Source organism: Sardina pilchardus, chromosome 9 (genome assembly GCF_963854185.1).
Source record: "Sardina pilchardus chromosome 9, fSarPil1.1, whole genome shotgun sequence".
NCBI classification, from domain to species: Eukaryota; Metazoa; Chordata; class Actinopteri; order Clupeiformes; family Clupeidae; genus Sardina; species Sardina pilchardus.
The window spans coordinates 13802994-13816804 of record NC_085002.1 but is presented as its reverse complement, the minus strand read 5'-3'; the positions used below and the strand labels follow the sequence as shown (position 1 = coordinate 13816804).

Here is a 13811-nt window from a genome sequence, read left to right as displayed (position 1 = left end):
TTCATTCGATCGCTCGGTAGTCCAGGCCACTTGCTCACCTCCACGGGGAAGCGGTGTCCGTTGATACTGTGCTCCGAGCCCTCCGACGCGTTGCTCTGTCCCCAGTGGAACTCCACCTTCTCCGCCTTGAAGCGGCCGGGCAGGCCTGCGCCTCGCACGTAGTAGTCGTCCTTCAACAGAACCGCCACTGCGGGGAGAGGGATTGAGCAGGAGGGAGAGAGAGAGAAAGGTAGAGAGGGAGACCGCAGGAAAGAGAGAGATGGAAAGATGAGAGGGGGGGGGGGTTGGGAAAAACAAATAAGCAAAGGGAAACAAAATAAACATTTGCGGTGAATCAAAGTCACACACACATCAAATAGACGTGTGCACACAGCTGGGCATTACTGTTTGGCCTACAAAATAAAAGAGACATTCATTTGAGGACACTTGCAGCATTAAGGGTTTATCTATTTGGGCTCTTTAGGGAGATGAGGCGAATATTACATGCAGCCTTTCGCCGTCGTTCCCTTGGCCTCAAAGGCAAGGGGCTCGAATGGAGAGCAATTTGCAGTGGGTTGGCAAGGGCTATCTCCGACCACAATTTCAAATTGCTTTTTCAAGTCCTTTGTTATTCCATAAAAAAAAAACCTTTCTGAAATAAAGGGGGAATCGGTGGAGCAGGACACGCTCGTTTTTTTAAACAGCACTTAGACTCTCAAATTGGTCAGAGGAGAGAGGGGTGGGGGTTTAATTAACCAATACGACCCTAAACCAACGCTCCCTATTGTCAAGCAGATCTCTTCTTTTGATTGAATTTCTGAATCTCCTTCACTTACACACACTCACACACACACACACACACACACACACACAGACACACAGACCTCCCAATCCTCCACCTCCGAAACCACCTTGCGTCAACAGAGTAACTTCCGTCCCACTCAAGGGACTCAAAGCCTGTTTTGACATCTTCATGGCAGTAATTGGACCCTTGGACTTGATGGGGAACCGTTGAAGTAAATGCAGACACATTCCATATAGCGACTCCGTTGTCAGTCACAAATGTCACTCTCCCAACAGTGCTCCAAACAGTGCTCTTGGTGCAGTGGAGAGTCCTCCTATTGGCTTTGGGGAAGAGGCGGAGGCAGAGCCTTTCACACACCGAGCTCTGTTTCCATGTGCTCATCCCAAGCCAATCAGCACTCGGGGTAACACTCGAGCGAGCCTGCCTCCTGGATACTCAGATTACAGTGATCCGGTCCTGATCCTACGCTCTTTAAGGCCCCGGGCCTTTTTTTTTTTTTTTAACGCAAAGAGCAAATCTGATATGACCGACCGGCTGCCGCGATCGTGCCAAACTGGCAGCGCTCCCGAAAACCACACCGTGCTGCGTCGAGCCCAAGCTGAGCTGAACCGGGTCGAGCGGCAGGGATAAACATAACCAACTCGGGGGAAAAGAGGATGAGAGCCTGGCGAAGTGGAGAGAGCAGATCCGACAAAGCCTCACTGTGTGTGTGTGTGTGTGAGAAAGTGTGTGTGTGTGTGTGTGTGCGTGTGTGTGTGTGTGTGTGTGTGTACATTTCTGAGTGTATTTATGGCGTGTTTGAAGCATCGAACCACTGAGGTGTGCTGCCAGTATGTGACAGTGGTGTCACTGTTTTCAGGAAGCCTCCGCCATCGTGGTCGACATGGATAGCACTGAACATGCCGTTGAATCGAGTCCGCCATCGCGGTCAACATGCACAGCACTAGACATAGCGCTAAATCGAGCCACTCCTTCGACATTTGTTTTGGGCCTTTACTTTTTTTTTTAGCCCGAGACATAATCTACTGTGAGAGGCTAGGCAGGCCATGGGAATGTTTTATTACCGACTCCAGCCAATGTTGGAGCGCATTAACAGGCAACACAGGAATTATACGCTAAGCCGGAAAGACCTTGGATAGCGGCGTGTGAACACGGGGAGCTCGCGTGAAAGTAAATCCTTAATCAATGCAAATGTTCCTGTCAGGCTTCCAAGTCCTCATGAATTTCTTCCACTCCTTCCTCCTCTTCCTCAAAAAAAATATGAAAAAACTGCATCGGAGGAGTTATTTGGGAAAAAAAAAATCTCTGGCCTTCCCGTTTACCCGAGCTCTATCGTACTTTCCTCAGAACTCTTTCAAACGTTTGTGAGAACTACCGGGCGCAGGTAAGGTGAGTGGGTCAGGGTTGAGAGACAGAGTTTGGAGACTTCAACAGAAACGAGAAGAACCGACGATCGTGAAAAATTGATCAAGTCATGCATTATTCAAATATGCTTATCCCGCCCCACGGCGGGGCATGGCTGTGCCTCTTCGCCAACGACTCTGGCAGGTGATTATTTCAAAGATAAAATGCTCAGATGTCATTCATAAATAGTGAGGATCGGCATCCATAATTCATGGCACAACATGGGGACATTTGTCTTGTAATGCACAGATTATGTCAAGGGATGAAACGATGCGGGCTGTGCTCCGAGTCTCTCTGTGCGTGTGTGTGTGTGTGTGTGTGTCTGTGTGTGTGTGTGTGTGCCGAAGGATTTGGCAAACTCTTTGTTTGTCTTGGCCCAGCGGTAGGTGGCCGAGAAGTGGGTGGCACAGATCTCGAGGTTTCTAAGATGTCCATCATTGACTCTCCCCCCAGACCTCTTGTCCAGCTATTCAAGAGAGGACTCCTTTCGTTGGCCAAGAATGGTCATCAGCGTTTCACATGGACTTTGCCAGGAAGACCGAGAGACATTTTAGCAATATTGCATCCTCACTCAAGCATATAACGCTTCTTAAATGCAACTGAGAGACAGAGAGAGATAAACAGATAGACAAATAGAGAATGAGATTGACAGAAAGGTAGGGACAGTGTGACAAAGAGAGAGTGATGACGAGAGAGAGAGGGGAAGAAAAAGAATGAGAGAAAGCTCAGTCAGAGAGATATTTAGAGAGACAGATGAAGACACAGCGATTAGGAGAGAGAGGAAGAGAAAGAATGAGAATGCCAAGTGATAGAAAGGTAGAAAGAGATGCAATGAAGAGATGTAGTGATGAATACAGAGAATAAGAGAGAGAGAGAGAAGAGAGAGAGAGAGAGAGAGAGAGAGAGAGAGAGAGAGAGAGAGAGAGAGAGAGAGAGAGAGAGAGAGCACAAGTGCTTCTCTCCTGGCTAGCTGGGCCAAAATGAAGAGCCCGACTCTCGGTCCCTGTGCCTGTTCAGTGGAGTGCTGCTCAGCTCTCCTCGCCTGGGCTGGGCTGCGGGATCAGAGGCCTGGGCCCATCCCCCGGGGGAGGACAGATGATCCGTGCACAGATGAGACGCCCTCACTTCCTCACACAATGGCTGCCTGTTAGCAGCACAAGGGCCTCCGCAGGGACACGGAGAGAGAAAGAGAGGGAAAGAGAGGGAAAGAGAGGGAAAGAGAGGGAAAGAGAGAAAGACAGAGAAAGAGAAAGAGAGAGCAACCTTGGGAATGTGCATTTTTGTCAGCTAGCACACGCGGCGCCGAAATCCTTGTCTCTTCTCTCGGTCTCAGTCTGGGGAGAACCGCAACATCAAGGAGACACAAACAGGTGCCTTCCACATTTTATTGAGCAATTACCGGGAATAAATGGCTGCCGATAAATGATGTGACGGAGAGGGTAATCACAGGGAGAGATGAGGTCCAGGCTCAGGCGGGGCCCTGTCACAATCCGCGAGGCTCCGGAGGAAGTGTGGGGTTGGGGAGGGGGGGGGGGGGGGGGGGTGGTGTGATGGGACATCTGGGCCCTGTGATGACTGCTGTCAGTGGGCACGCCAGCCACCTGTGGCCCAGATTCTCCCGAAACGTTTGAACTCCCATTCGCAGTCAGTGCAAGCACGCGATCCATCTCGGTGACAGATTGGAAATTGTGAGAAATGCCCATCTTAGCGCGGAGAAGCCCGTGTGAAAGGGGGGAAATATTGGCGAGCCAGCGAGGTGCCGTCACTCAGGTGTCTGTCGCTGGGTTGGTGGAAAGATAACAGGTATGGAAAACGACCTGCTTGAATGCAGGAACATGCAAACACACAAGGACAGACCAACTAAATTACCCAGGTAAATGCGAATTCACGCACACATGCACACACAAACACACACACACACGTGCAGACATGCGCACACACAGACACAGACACAGACAGACACAGACAGACACAGACACACAGACACACAAACTCTTACCAGTCTTTCCCGTGTTTTTCATTGAGGTCTTGTTCGAGGATTCTGTCTCGAACCCGTCCAGGGTTAGCTCTTGGTATTCCACGGAGATCTTTGTGTCGGCATCGACAATGTTGATTGGCGACTGGTTCTTCTCCTTACATTCTGGATAGGCCGATGTCCAGCCCCCGTCTGGCCCATGCGTCCCTGCAGAGCAGAACAGACAGGAAATCAATCAATCATCTCTTGACCCGAGCAATCAAACGCATCCCATCTCCCTTTCCCCCTCTTTCGTAAATGTCTATGTCCCGTTTTGACAGGAGGTCCATCGACACACACCCCAACACACACACACAGACACACACAGACACACTCAAATAAAAAGGATTTCTGTCGGTTGCCAGACTCTGACAGCTGGGGAATTGATTAATGGCAGGGGTCTAGTATTTTTTTGTAATAAATCCGGCTTGTTTTTTTTTTATTTTTTTTTATCCGTTTTGGGTGCATCGTCCTTGAGGGTTTGTGACGGGAACAATTGCCTCCCAATGCGGGGAGGGTGGGTGGGTGGGTTGGGGTGGAGGGCGTACAAATATGGGAGCCGATCGATAAGCACCGCTGGCCCCTGCCGCCTTTTTACACAGCGGCTCGCGACACACAACGCCGCATTCTACCATGAATTATATTATTCTCCCTCTCGCTTCTATCTCTTTGCCACCGCTGAATGACCTTCATGTTCCATGCCCCCCCTCCTCCACTCTCAAACACACACACACACACACACACACACACACACACACACACAACCTCTCCGCCTTCTTCTTCCCGCGTGACCCAGGCAGACATGGTGTGCAGCGTGACCAGCTGCTCTGACGGGGTGGGGGGGTGTGGGGTGTGTGTGTGGGGGGGGGGGGGGGGGGTGGAGGGCTGAAGCAGTAAAGGGGCAGTAATGTAAGAGCAGATATGAGCACATGGCCCGGACACCTAAGTGTGACAGAGGAGGGCCGCAGTGTCATGGCAAGAGATTAAACTTCACGTGGCTTTGGCTGTGAAGCTCCTCGCTGGAGCTCACAAGCGCCTCTCTCTCCTCGGGGGCGGACCCAAATGTCACGGAGCTCCACGCACTCGCTGGCCTCCGCACACACAAAACAGCGCACACAGAGTGCACCGAACAATATCTCTGTTTTTCTCCTTCTCTCACGCTCTCTCTCTCTCTCTCTACACACACACACACACACACTCATTCACATGGACAGCCCAGATCAATGCAAGGTGAAACAGTGTAAGCCAAAGGGCGTATTTCTACCTCCAAAGTCTGAAATGTCAAAATGTCAGACTTGAAGAACACAGCTGCGCGAATGTGTGTGTGTGTGTGTGTGTGTGTGTGTGTGTGTGTGTGTGTGTGTGTGTGTGTGTGTGTGTGTGTGTGTGTGTGTGTGTGTGTGTGTGTGTGTGTGTGTGTATGTGTATGTGTGTGTGTCCACACATATGAGTAAGAGTGCATAGAAGATACTCAATGTTCATGAATACCTAAATAGAAAGATGACAGCCTACAGCAGCCCAACGTGAGGCCTAAAAGCTAAACATGGAGTTGCTTACTTCAGTAGGTTCTACTGCCAGTAGAAAGGAAGTCAGGGGTGCCAGCCAGCCAGTGCAGGTGATGCCAAGCAGTGCCATGCTATCATGCCCCTATCCCTACATAAGTACCGCACATCATCATCATCATCATCATCATCATCATCATCATATCCCCTCTTGCCTTTCAATCACTCTGCTCTAGAGGGTCACGTAGCACACCAAAAAGGAAAAGTGTGTGTGTGTGTGTGTGTGTGTGTGTGTGTTTCTGTGTGTGTGTGTGTGTGTGTGTGTGTGTTTCTGTGTGTGTGTGTGTGTGTGTGTGTGTGTTTCTGTGTGTGTGTGTGTGTGTGTGAGTGTGTGTGTGTGTGTGCATGCATGTGCGTGTGAGGGTATAGGGTGGGGTAATTTGGGGGAGGCGGAGGAGGCAATGGGGCATTAGCGGGCTGGAGCTGCAAAGCAGCTTCCCTGAATCCTCCACCTGCTCCTGCTAAAGTGCACTCTTAATTGAAAGCAATCTGCAGCTACCGGGCTCTAAAATGAATTTGTCCGCAATTACCCGTGCCCCGCGTGCATCCGGGGGCATTCGGTAATGTCTGCCTCATTGAATTAGGAGCCGTCCTCTCCCTTTTGCCCCCGCCGTAGCCTTGGGGGGTTATTGATCGGCGAGGACGAGGTTTCATATCCAAGCGCGCGAGCTATAGATTTCGCCGGGCGGCGAGAGAGACAGAGAGAGAGAGAGAGAGAGAGAGAGAGAGAGAGGAGCGAGTGAGAACGAGAGAGTCTCTTGGAAGCCTGGGCGAAAGGCGATCGCTCAGCGCTCTAACGCAATACGCCGAGTGTTCCTAACGCCGCCGCAGTCGCTGTTGTCATCGTCGCCACGGTGCTACGCGCTGCATCTCAACGAGAGAGAGAGAGAGAGCGCACTCTGCATTACGCACAACAAGTCACGGATGAGAACAAAGGCACAAACAACAAAAACAAATAAAGTGGAAAAAAAACACAACAAGCACCCTGATGGATTCTAATGCCAACACAAATAGTTCAGCCTGCAAATGGAGCCACCTCAGAGGCACACTCAAGAAGTGACTACCAACAATATATACTTCTATACTATACTAAACTATACTATACTATATTAAACTATACCAAACACACTTATACATTAAGCTATTACACGGCTCTTCAGAGTGCTGCTGAAAGTTCCACTCACATAAATGGTCCTTCTCAACGTTCGGAGGTCTGTTAAAACTACGCAGTTACCTCTGCAAAGTATTTTCTTATTTTCTGATCATTACCGGCAGACAAGACATTATTGTAAGGATGACGCACATTGAGAGCACATGTGGGGGGGTCACAGAACAGACAGTGCTGATTTCTCTGCATATTAGGGGAATTATTTATGACGGCAGGAAGCCATTTTGGGAGTATAACAAACAAACGCTCCAAAAACAGGAAAAACAGCACACACTTGGTAACCTCAACCCACACCACAAACCAAGAGGGACTGCGCGGCGATCCTGTGATCTCTGCGTGTGTGCAGTATTTTTCCACACTGAGGAGGTGTGGGGAGGTGGGGGGGTTGGGGGCAGAAGTAGTGATTCAGGAGCGAGCTCCAGTTGGTGTTTGAATAATGAAAGGATTTGCAGGGATGTCACCTCTCCGATGCGGCCAGCTGCCCTGCCTCTCACCTGGGCATGACCCTCACTTCAGCGCCCCTCCCCCACCAGCAGGCTCCACAGGCGGGGGGGTTGGAGACAAGGCGCCACATCAACATCTCATTCCCCTCTGACCTCTCCTGTGGCCAGTGGCATGACCTCGCTGTGGTCCTCTTCACACCCGAGAGGCACAAACACGGACTGCACGTCCAGATTATGATGAGGGGAGAAAAGGTGCCAGGGAAGTTTGCTTTTTTCCTTTCATCCCTCTCTCTCTCTCTCTCTCTCTCTCTCTCTCTCTCTCTCTCTCTCTCTCTCTCCCTTTCCCTCTCTCTCAACACAAAACCCCACCATCTCTCTCTCTCTCTCTCTCTCTCTCTCTCTCAACACACAACCCCACCATCTCTCTCTCTCTCCCTCTTTTAACACACAACCCCACTTTCTCTCTCTCTCTCTGTCTCTTTCCATCCGAAAGTTTGGCCATCAGAATTTAAATACTGGCCAGTTATTCAATTGCGCTGCATCCGTAAGTTGTGCGGGGGTGGAAAATGATTGGATAAACGATGTACGAGGACATAAAATAGTTTAGTGTCCTGTTGAATTTATGCTCAAGGTGCACACAGCGAAGAGGAGGGAGGAGGGAGGAGGGAGGAGGGGTGGTGCTGGTGGTGCTGGTGGTGCTGGTGGTGCAATGACAATGACAACAGGAGCAGCAGCAGCGAGAAAAGCCTTTCACATCAGCATGTTAGTCAGATACAAAATGGAGAGAGCCGGGCTGCCGCGCTCTCTCGCTCTCATCTCCCTGACAACCAGGGGCGGATGATGTGTGCGTCACTCAAACTATCCGACAGGACTGATCACGGCTTCGTGTGAACGCGAGGAGAGAAAAAGGCTGGGAGGCCCTCAGGTAGGTTTCAAATGCTCGCTCAGTCGCGTCGTCGAGTTTTTTTTTTTGTCTTTTTTTTTCGCAGGCAACTGTCCAACCTTCTGCGGAAGGCCCACTCTTTTTTAATCTGATGAAAGTTAACAGTGTAAACACACCACCACCACGGTGTTTTCCCGCCGTAGGGACGTTTGGCCTGACCTTGCTACATGCATGATTTGTCCTGCCGGTGTTGAATTAAAGAAGAGCAAAATAAATAAAATATAATAATAATTAAAAAAGCATTCTAATTTGCAACATAAATAAACCATGATCATGCGAGACTGTCAAAAAAAAAAGAGCCCAATTACGGGAGCGCGTGCCCGCCGGCGGTGTAGTAATGCACAAAACAAACACACCTTTGGGGAAATGTGCCTTTGGAAAAATATGCCACTCTGAGGGGAAATAACAAAGGGAGGCTGAAGGGGCTTTTTTTCGTTCTTGGAAAGGAGGGAGGGAGGGAGAGGCAAAGGCATCAAGAGCCGGAGGTGTAGCCTCTTCACTCCCTACATACTCTGTCTCTCACTCTCACACACACACACACACACACACACACACACACACACACACACACACAGTGGCTTGTTCCTGGCTCCTCTCACCAGCTCTCGCCGGACTCGCCGTTCCATCAAGATTCGTGTGTAAGAGCCGAAATCAATGCGGCGAGGAGAGCTGGGCATCTCGGAGAGAGTGCCGTGGCGAGCGAAGCCCAGTAGAGCCACTCAGAGTATTATGTTTAATCTGGACTGGGCACCGACCAGACAAGTATCCCCTTTCAAAAGCCCGTAAGCTTCCCTCGGCCGGGAGGAAGGGGGAAAAAGCAGGGCTGTTCTCCGTTAACAAGATGGATTCTGACCAAGTACAAATCACGTCACAGTCATGGTTTCAAGATAACATATGGCAGCAGTCCTACACGACACTAGTGTTCTTTTTGGTTTGGCAGTGCTCGCCAACGGTGGAACACTATACACAATATGCGTATGCGTGCTCAGGCGACTCACGTTTCTAGTATTTTTAGAAGACAATATGTCTTGGAGAGAATATCTCCAAATGCATCACCCACTCATGTAAAGAGAAGTGCAACATATTAGTTGACAGGGGGAAAAAAAACAAAAAAAACATAACCGAGTGGATAAATTCATCAAAATGGCTGTCCAGAGCTTGCATTCACGCAGTTCAACACTGGCAGTCTCTTCCCTCATTTAATAAAAGCCTCATACATCAACAACGTCTGCTTCTACTACAGCATCCCCACTTGGCAAGTGAGCAGACCTGCGGATGGAGGCAATAAAGATGGGGAGTAGTGCTGCCTGCTGCCTTAATGCAGGTAGCCGCCGCAGAGGGGAAAACAAGTTGAGACAGTGAGAAAGAGAGGAGGAGCTGGATAATGTTGAAAGCAATGACAGGGGCCGAGTGGGGGAGATGAAAGCCACGTTACGGAGTATGAAGAGCGCTGGAGAAAGAAGGAGACGCTGAGAGTGAGAGTCAAGGAGAAAAGAATAAGTCAAAGAGAGCGTGTGAGAGAGAGAGAAAGAAAGAGAAAGAAAGAGAGAGAGATAGAGAAAAAAGATAGAGAGAAAGAAAGAAAGAGAGAGAGAAATAGAGAGAACGAAAGATAGATAGAGAAAAATAAAGACAGAAAGAGATAAGAGAGAGAGTTAGGAACAGAGTGCTTTGTGGAGCTTCAGGTGCATTAGGGCTCTGAAGCTTGGCTGAAAAGCCCGGGTTAGATATGGGGAGCCGGATAGAATTTATTGTGCCACCATCCATTAGGGTGGCACAATAAATGCCATTGGACTCGCCACTCTCTATGCCCCCATCCCTCTTGTTCCCATTGAACAGACTGCTGAATGCACTCTCTGGTCCCCCCACAAATATATTACCAACCAAAACCAAAAAAAGGTAGTGGTGGTACCACTGGTAACAATGACAACCAGTCTTCACCACCTTTACTGTCCTCTCAGGGGCAGTTAAGTGTGTGTGTGTGTGTCTTGAATCCTCACTAACCTCCATCCCTATGTGCGAGTGTGAAACAAAGAGAGCCAAATCGCTATAAGAAAACAAACTGCTGACCACAATGCGGTTAGTGACTGGACGAAGAGGTGGAACAAATGTCCCTGCCCCCGCAACCACCCTTCCAGGATCGCCCACTGGTCTAATTGCACCAATAATTAAGTCAAACAGACCACACTGCATGCTGGAACAGCCCAAAACGCTACGTGACACAGTGACTACTCAGACTGTGAGCTGATAAAAGAATGCAAACATATCGCGCGACTGCTATTTAACCAAGGCAGGCCTTAACATTCTTTTCCGAGACAAGAGTTTTGATACACCTGCATTTGGAATTCCGTCCACAAACTTGCCTTTTTGCACAGTCGACAGACAGCCAGTGCTGACTAATGACCTTGAAATACCACATTATCGAATTCATACATCAGTTTCCCGACAGACAACACTCCTTCAGGGGGTGGGGATATGCCCCTGAAAATCGGCTAAAAGTAATTTCCCACCGCTGCATAAGCGCGTCTCACCCCCCCCCCCCCCAAACCCCACCCCCCAAACCCCACCCCCACCCCGCCTATTTCCACGTCTGGAGCAGCGACTCTTTTCACCTTGCTGTAATGACTGCTCTCTAGCCATTCATGGAGATGTGTTTGAGGAGGGTAAAAATAGAGGGCCTGACGGCGTGTCACTCAGCGTTAATTAGAAACGTCGGCTTTGTCTCCAGAGAGAGGGATGGAGGGAGGGAGGAAAGGAGGGATGGATGGAGGGATCGGGGACGACGGGAACAGGACTGTGGGGCCAGGCGGCTTAGGGACCCCCCGGCTGCCCCCTTACTGTCTCAGACACCCACCCACCCACCCCTCCCCCACTTTCCCTCTCTCTGACAGCTCTCCTCAGTGTCTTCACATGCTGTCACAGTGCATTTTACAGATGTCCCCAGAGCCCACACCCACCCATGACTCCTACTCACACACACACACACACACGCGCGCGCACACACACACGCACACACACACACACACACACCTTGCCCATATCACACCATGCCATGCCAGTGACACGAGTTCAGTCATCCCAAAATCTGTTAAGTCTGCCTCTCTCTTCACTTCCCTCACTTGCACCAGTTGAGCCACCACCAACAGGACTACCCACACACACACACACACACACACACACACTTGCAGTCACACACAGAGTTCGCACCTCACTGTGCCCTCATCCTGACACTCACGCCCCAATACCCTCTGTGTCACAGCCACCCCCTGACCATCACACAGAGGGCCACACACACACACACACACACACACACACACACACACACACACACACACACACACACAAAAGGCTGTTATAACACACACACACACACAGGCTCACACATACAAACATGTGCATGCCCACTCAAACCGCCTTGATTTTTTCTGAGAAAAAAAAAAGATAAAAAAAAAAAAAAACAGTCCAGCTGGCAAGCGTGTTTATGTTAAAACACACACACGCATACATACACACAGATGAAAACACTTCCACATGCAAAGCCTGATCATGCATGCATGCATGGTGACCATGATCCCCCTCAGCACTTGCACCAGACATTGCCAGCCCTCTGCCATCCATAGAATACACACACACACACAGTTCAAGGGCAGCCCACTCACAGCACACAACACAAAGGCAACAAATGAGACAAAGCTCCACTGTAATTCGATATGTCATTATCAGGCAGAATACTAATTTCACCTGCGGCTAGGCAGCGTAATAATCCAAGCTGACCATTAGCCTAACACGATTTCTAATTAGCATAGCTATCAGTATTTTCAACTCTCATTCTTAAAAAATACACGGACAGGTCCTACACCAGCTTGCCTGAATGCCGCTCAGCTGCCTGAAAAGGCTCTCACTGATTGTGCTGGGTTTTCCCTCAGCCGTAAGTGTCTATTTTACAAAGTAAAAGTCAAGAAATTTCACAAGCTAAAAAGTTGACTGTATTGAAGAACTTAATTTGCAGCTCAGCTGAATATTAGCTCACTGTTTATTGTGCATCATTAAGATGATGAAACATCATCTCCAGCCCAAAATGTTTTTTTTTGCTTTGAGAGAGAAGATACAATTTATCTGTTAAAGTGGCTTGTCATTATTTTAGAAGCAGGCAATTTATTTTATGATTCCCAACATTCTTCTCCAGTACAAAAACAGAAATAATGAGAAAAAAAAACAAGTTTTCAGAATAATTTCATGGAAGGATCTGATGCCCAAAGCTTGGTACCAGGAAAAAAAATAAACATCTTTTACTCCTCAGTGGTAAAATACCTCCATGCCAGCAAACACTATGAGTCAATGATATTCTCACAAGTGACTCAAAAAGCACAATATGTTCAGATGAGCTGACAGCAGAGTTTGGAAAAGGGAGCTTTTTTTGTGTCGTCTGCTGGCATGAGGGGACTGTGTAGATTGACCCGTCGCCTGGCTTTGACTTGCCTCGATTCTGTGAGCCCGGCGCAAACCCCACAAAGGTCACACCGACCGACTTCACTGAGCCTGGGCGCCGAGAGAGAGTGCCCAAGGGCACCTGCGATCTGCATGCAACTGGTTTGTTTCATTGCCAAGCGCTAATTTCACTGAGGCGCCACGTCAACCCTCTATTTACTGTGTTTGCCGATAAAAAAAAAAAGAAAAAGAAAAAACAAAGTCGGGTTTCGCCGGCGTAGCACATCTGAGGACGACGCCGCTCACGGTCCTCCAGGCCTCTTTCGACCTTACGTGTGACTGTGCCGATTTCTGCCTGCCTTTGTTTCCCCCCTTTTGTGGAATTATAGCATTGTCCTAGCTTCTCCCTTCCTTTTGATAAATAAAAAATAATGAAAGCCCCCAGAGCAAAAAAGAGAGAGAAATCTAATTCTAGCAATACTTCAAAGGAGTTTAACTGCATTAGAAAAGGGAAGGGTGTGTGTGTGTGTGTGTGTGTGTGTGTGTGTGTGTGTGTGTGTGTGTGTGTGAGAGAGAGAGGGGGGTGTGGGAGGGCTGGAGGAAACATCAGCAGAATCAAAAAAAAGAAGAACAGGAAGAGAGGAGAAAAAAGAAGGAAAGAACGGCAATAAATATCTAGCAAACGGATGCCTTCGGCGAGACCTCATTTATTGAACAAGAGAAAAAAGGGGGAATGGCTTTCCATGCGGAGGGACAAGCACTTCCTTCCTTTCCCACGTCTCCAGAGGAAACAGGAAGCGCTTTATTCTCCATAAAAATGACATTATGGATTTCTTCCGTCCCGCAAGACACTTTTAAAATTCATCGGATGGCTCCGTCCCATCCCATTGCATTAACTGTGTGACCATCGCGGCCCGACACACACGTCACACTGCGTTTAAGAGGAGGTGGCAGGGGTCAGTATACAGAGAGTCGCTCGGGGACCGTGGATAAAGTGCACATCCAATAGGCTCCAGAGGAAGAAAAAAAACCCCGCTAATGGTGTGTCAAGCTCTTAACGGGCGG

The 13811-nt window shown here is 49.2% G+C and overlaps 1 protein-coding gene across 1 annotated transcript in view; it reads right to left on the bottom strand.

The window, feature by feature from the left end:
- ptprga (protein tyrosine phosphatase receptor type Ga) overlaps positions 1-13811 on the bottom strand; it is a 182130-nt gene that overhangs the window by 78760 nt on the left and 89559 nt on the right. Inside the window, exons 3-4 of the mRNA XM_062545872.1 lie at positions 4188-4370; positions 39-187 (exon numbers count right to left, since the gene is read on the bottom strand). Of these exons, the coding sequence (XP_062401856.1) occupies positions 39-187; positions 4188-4370 (332 nt within the window). The remainder of the gene's footprint in view (positions 1-38; positions 188-4187; positions 4371-13811) is intronic.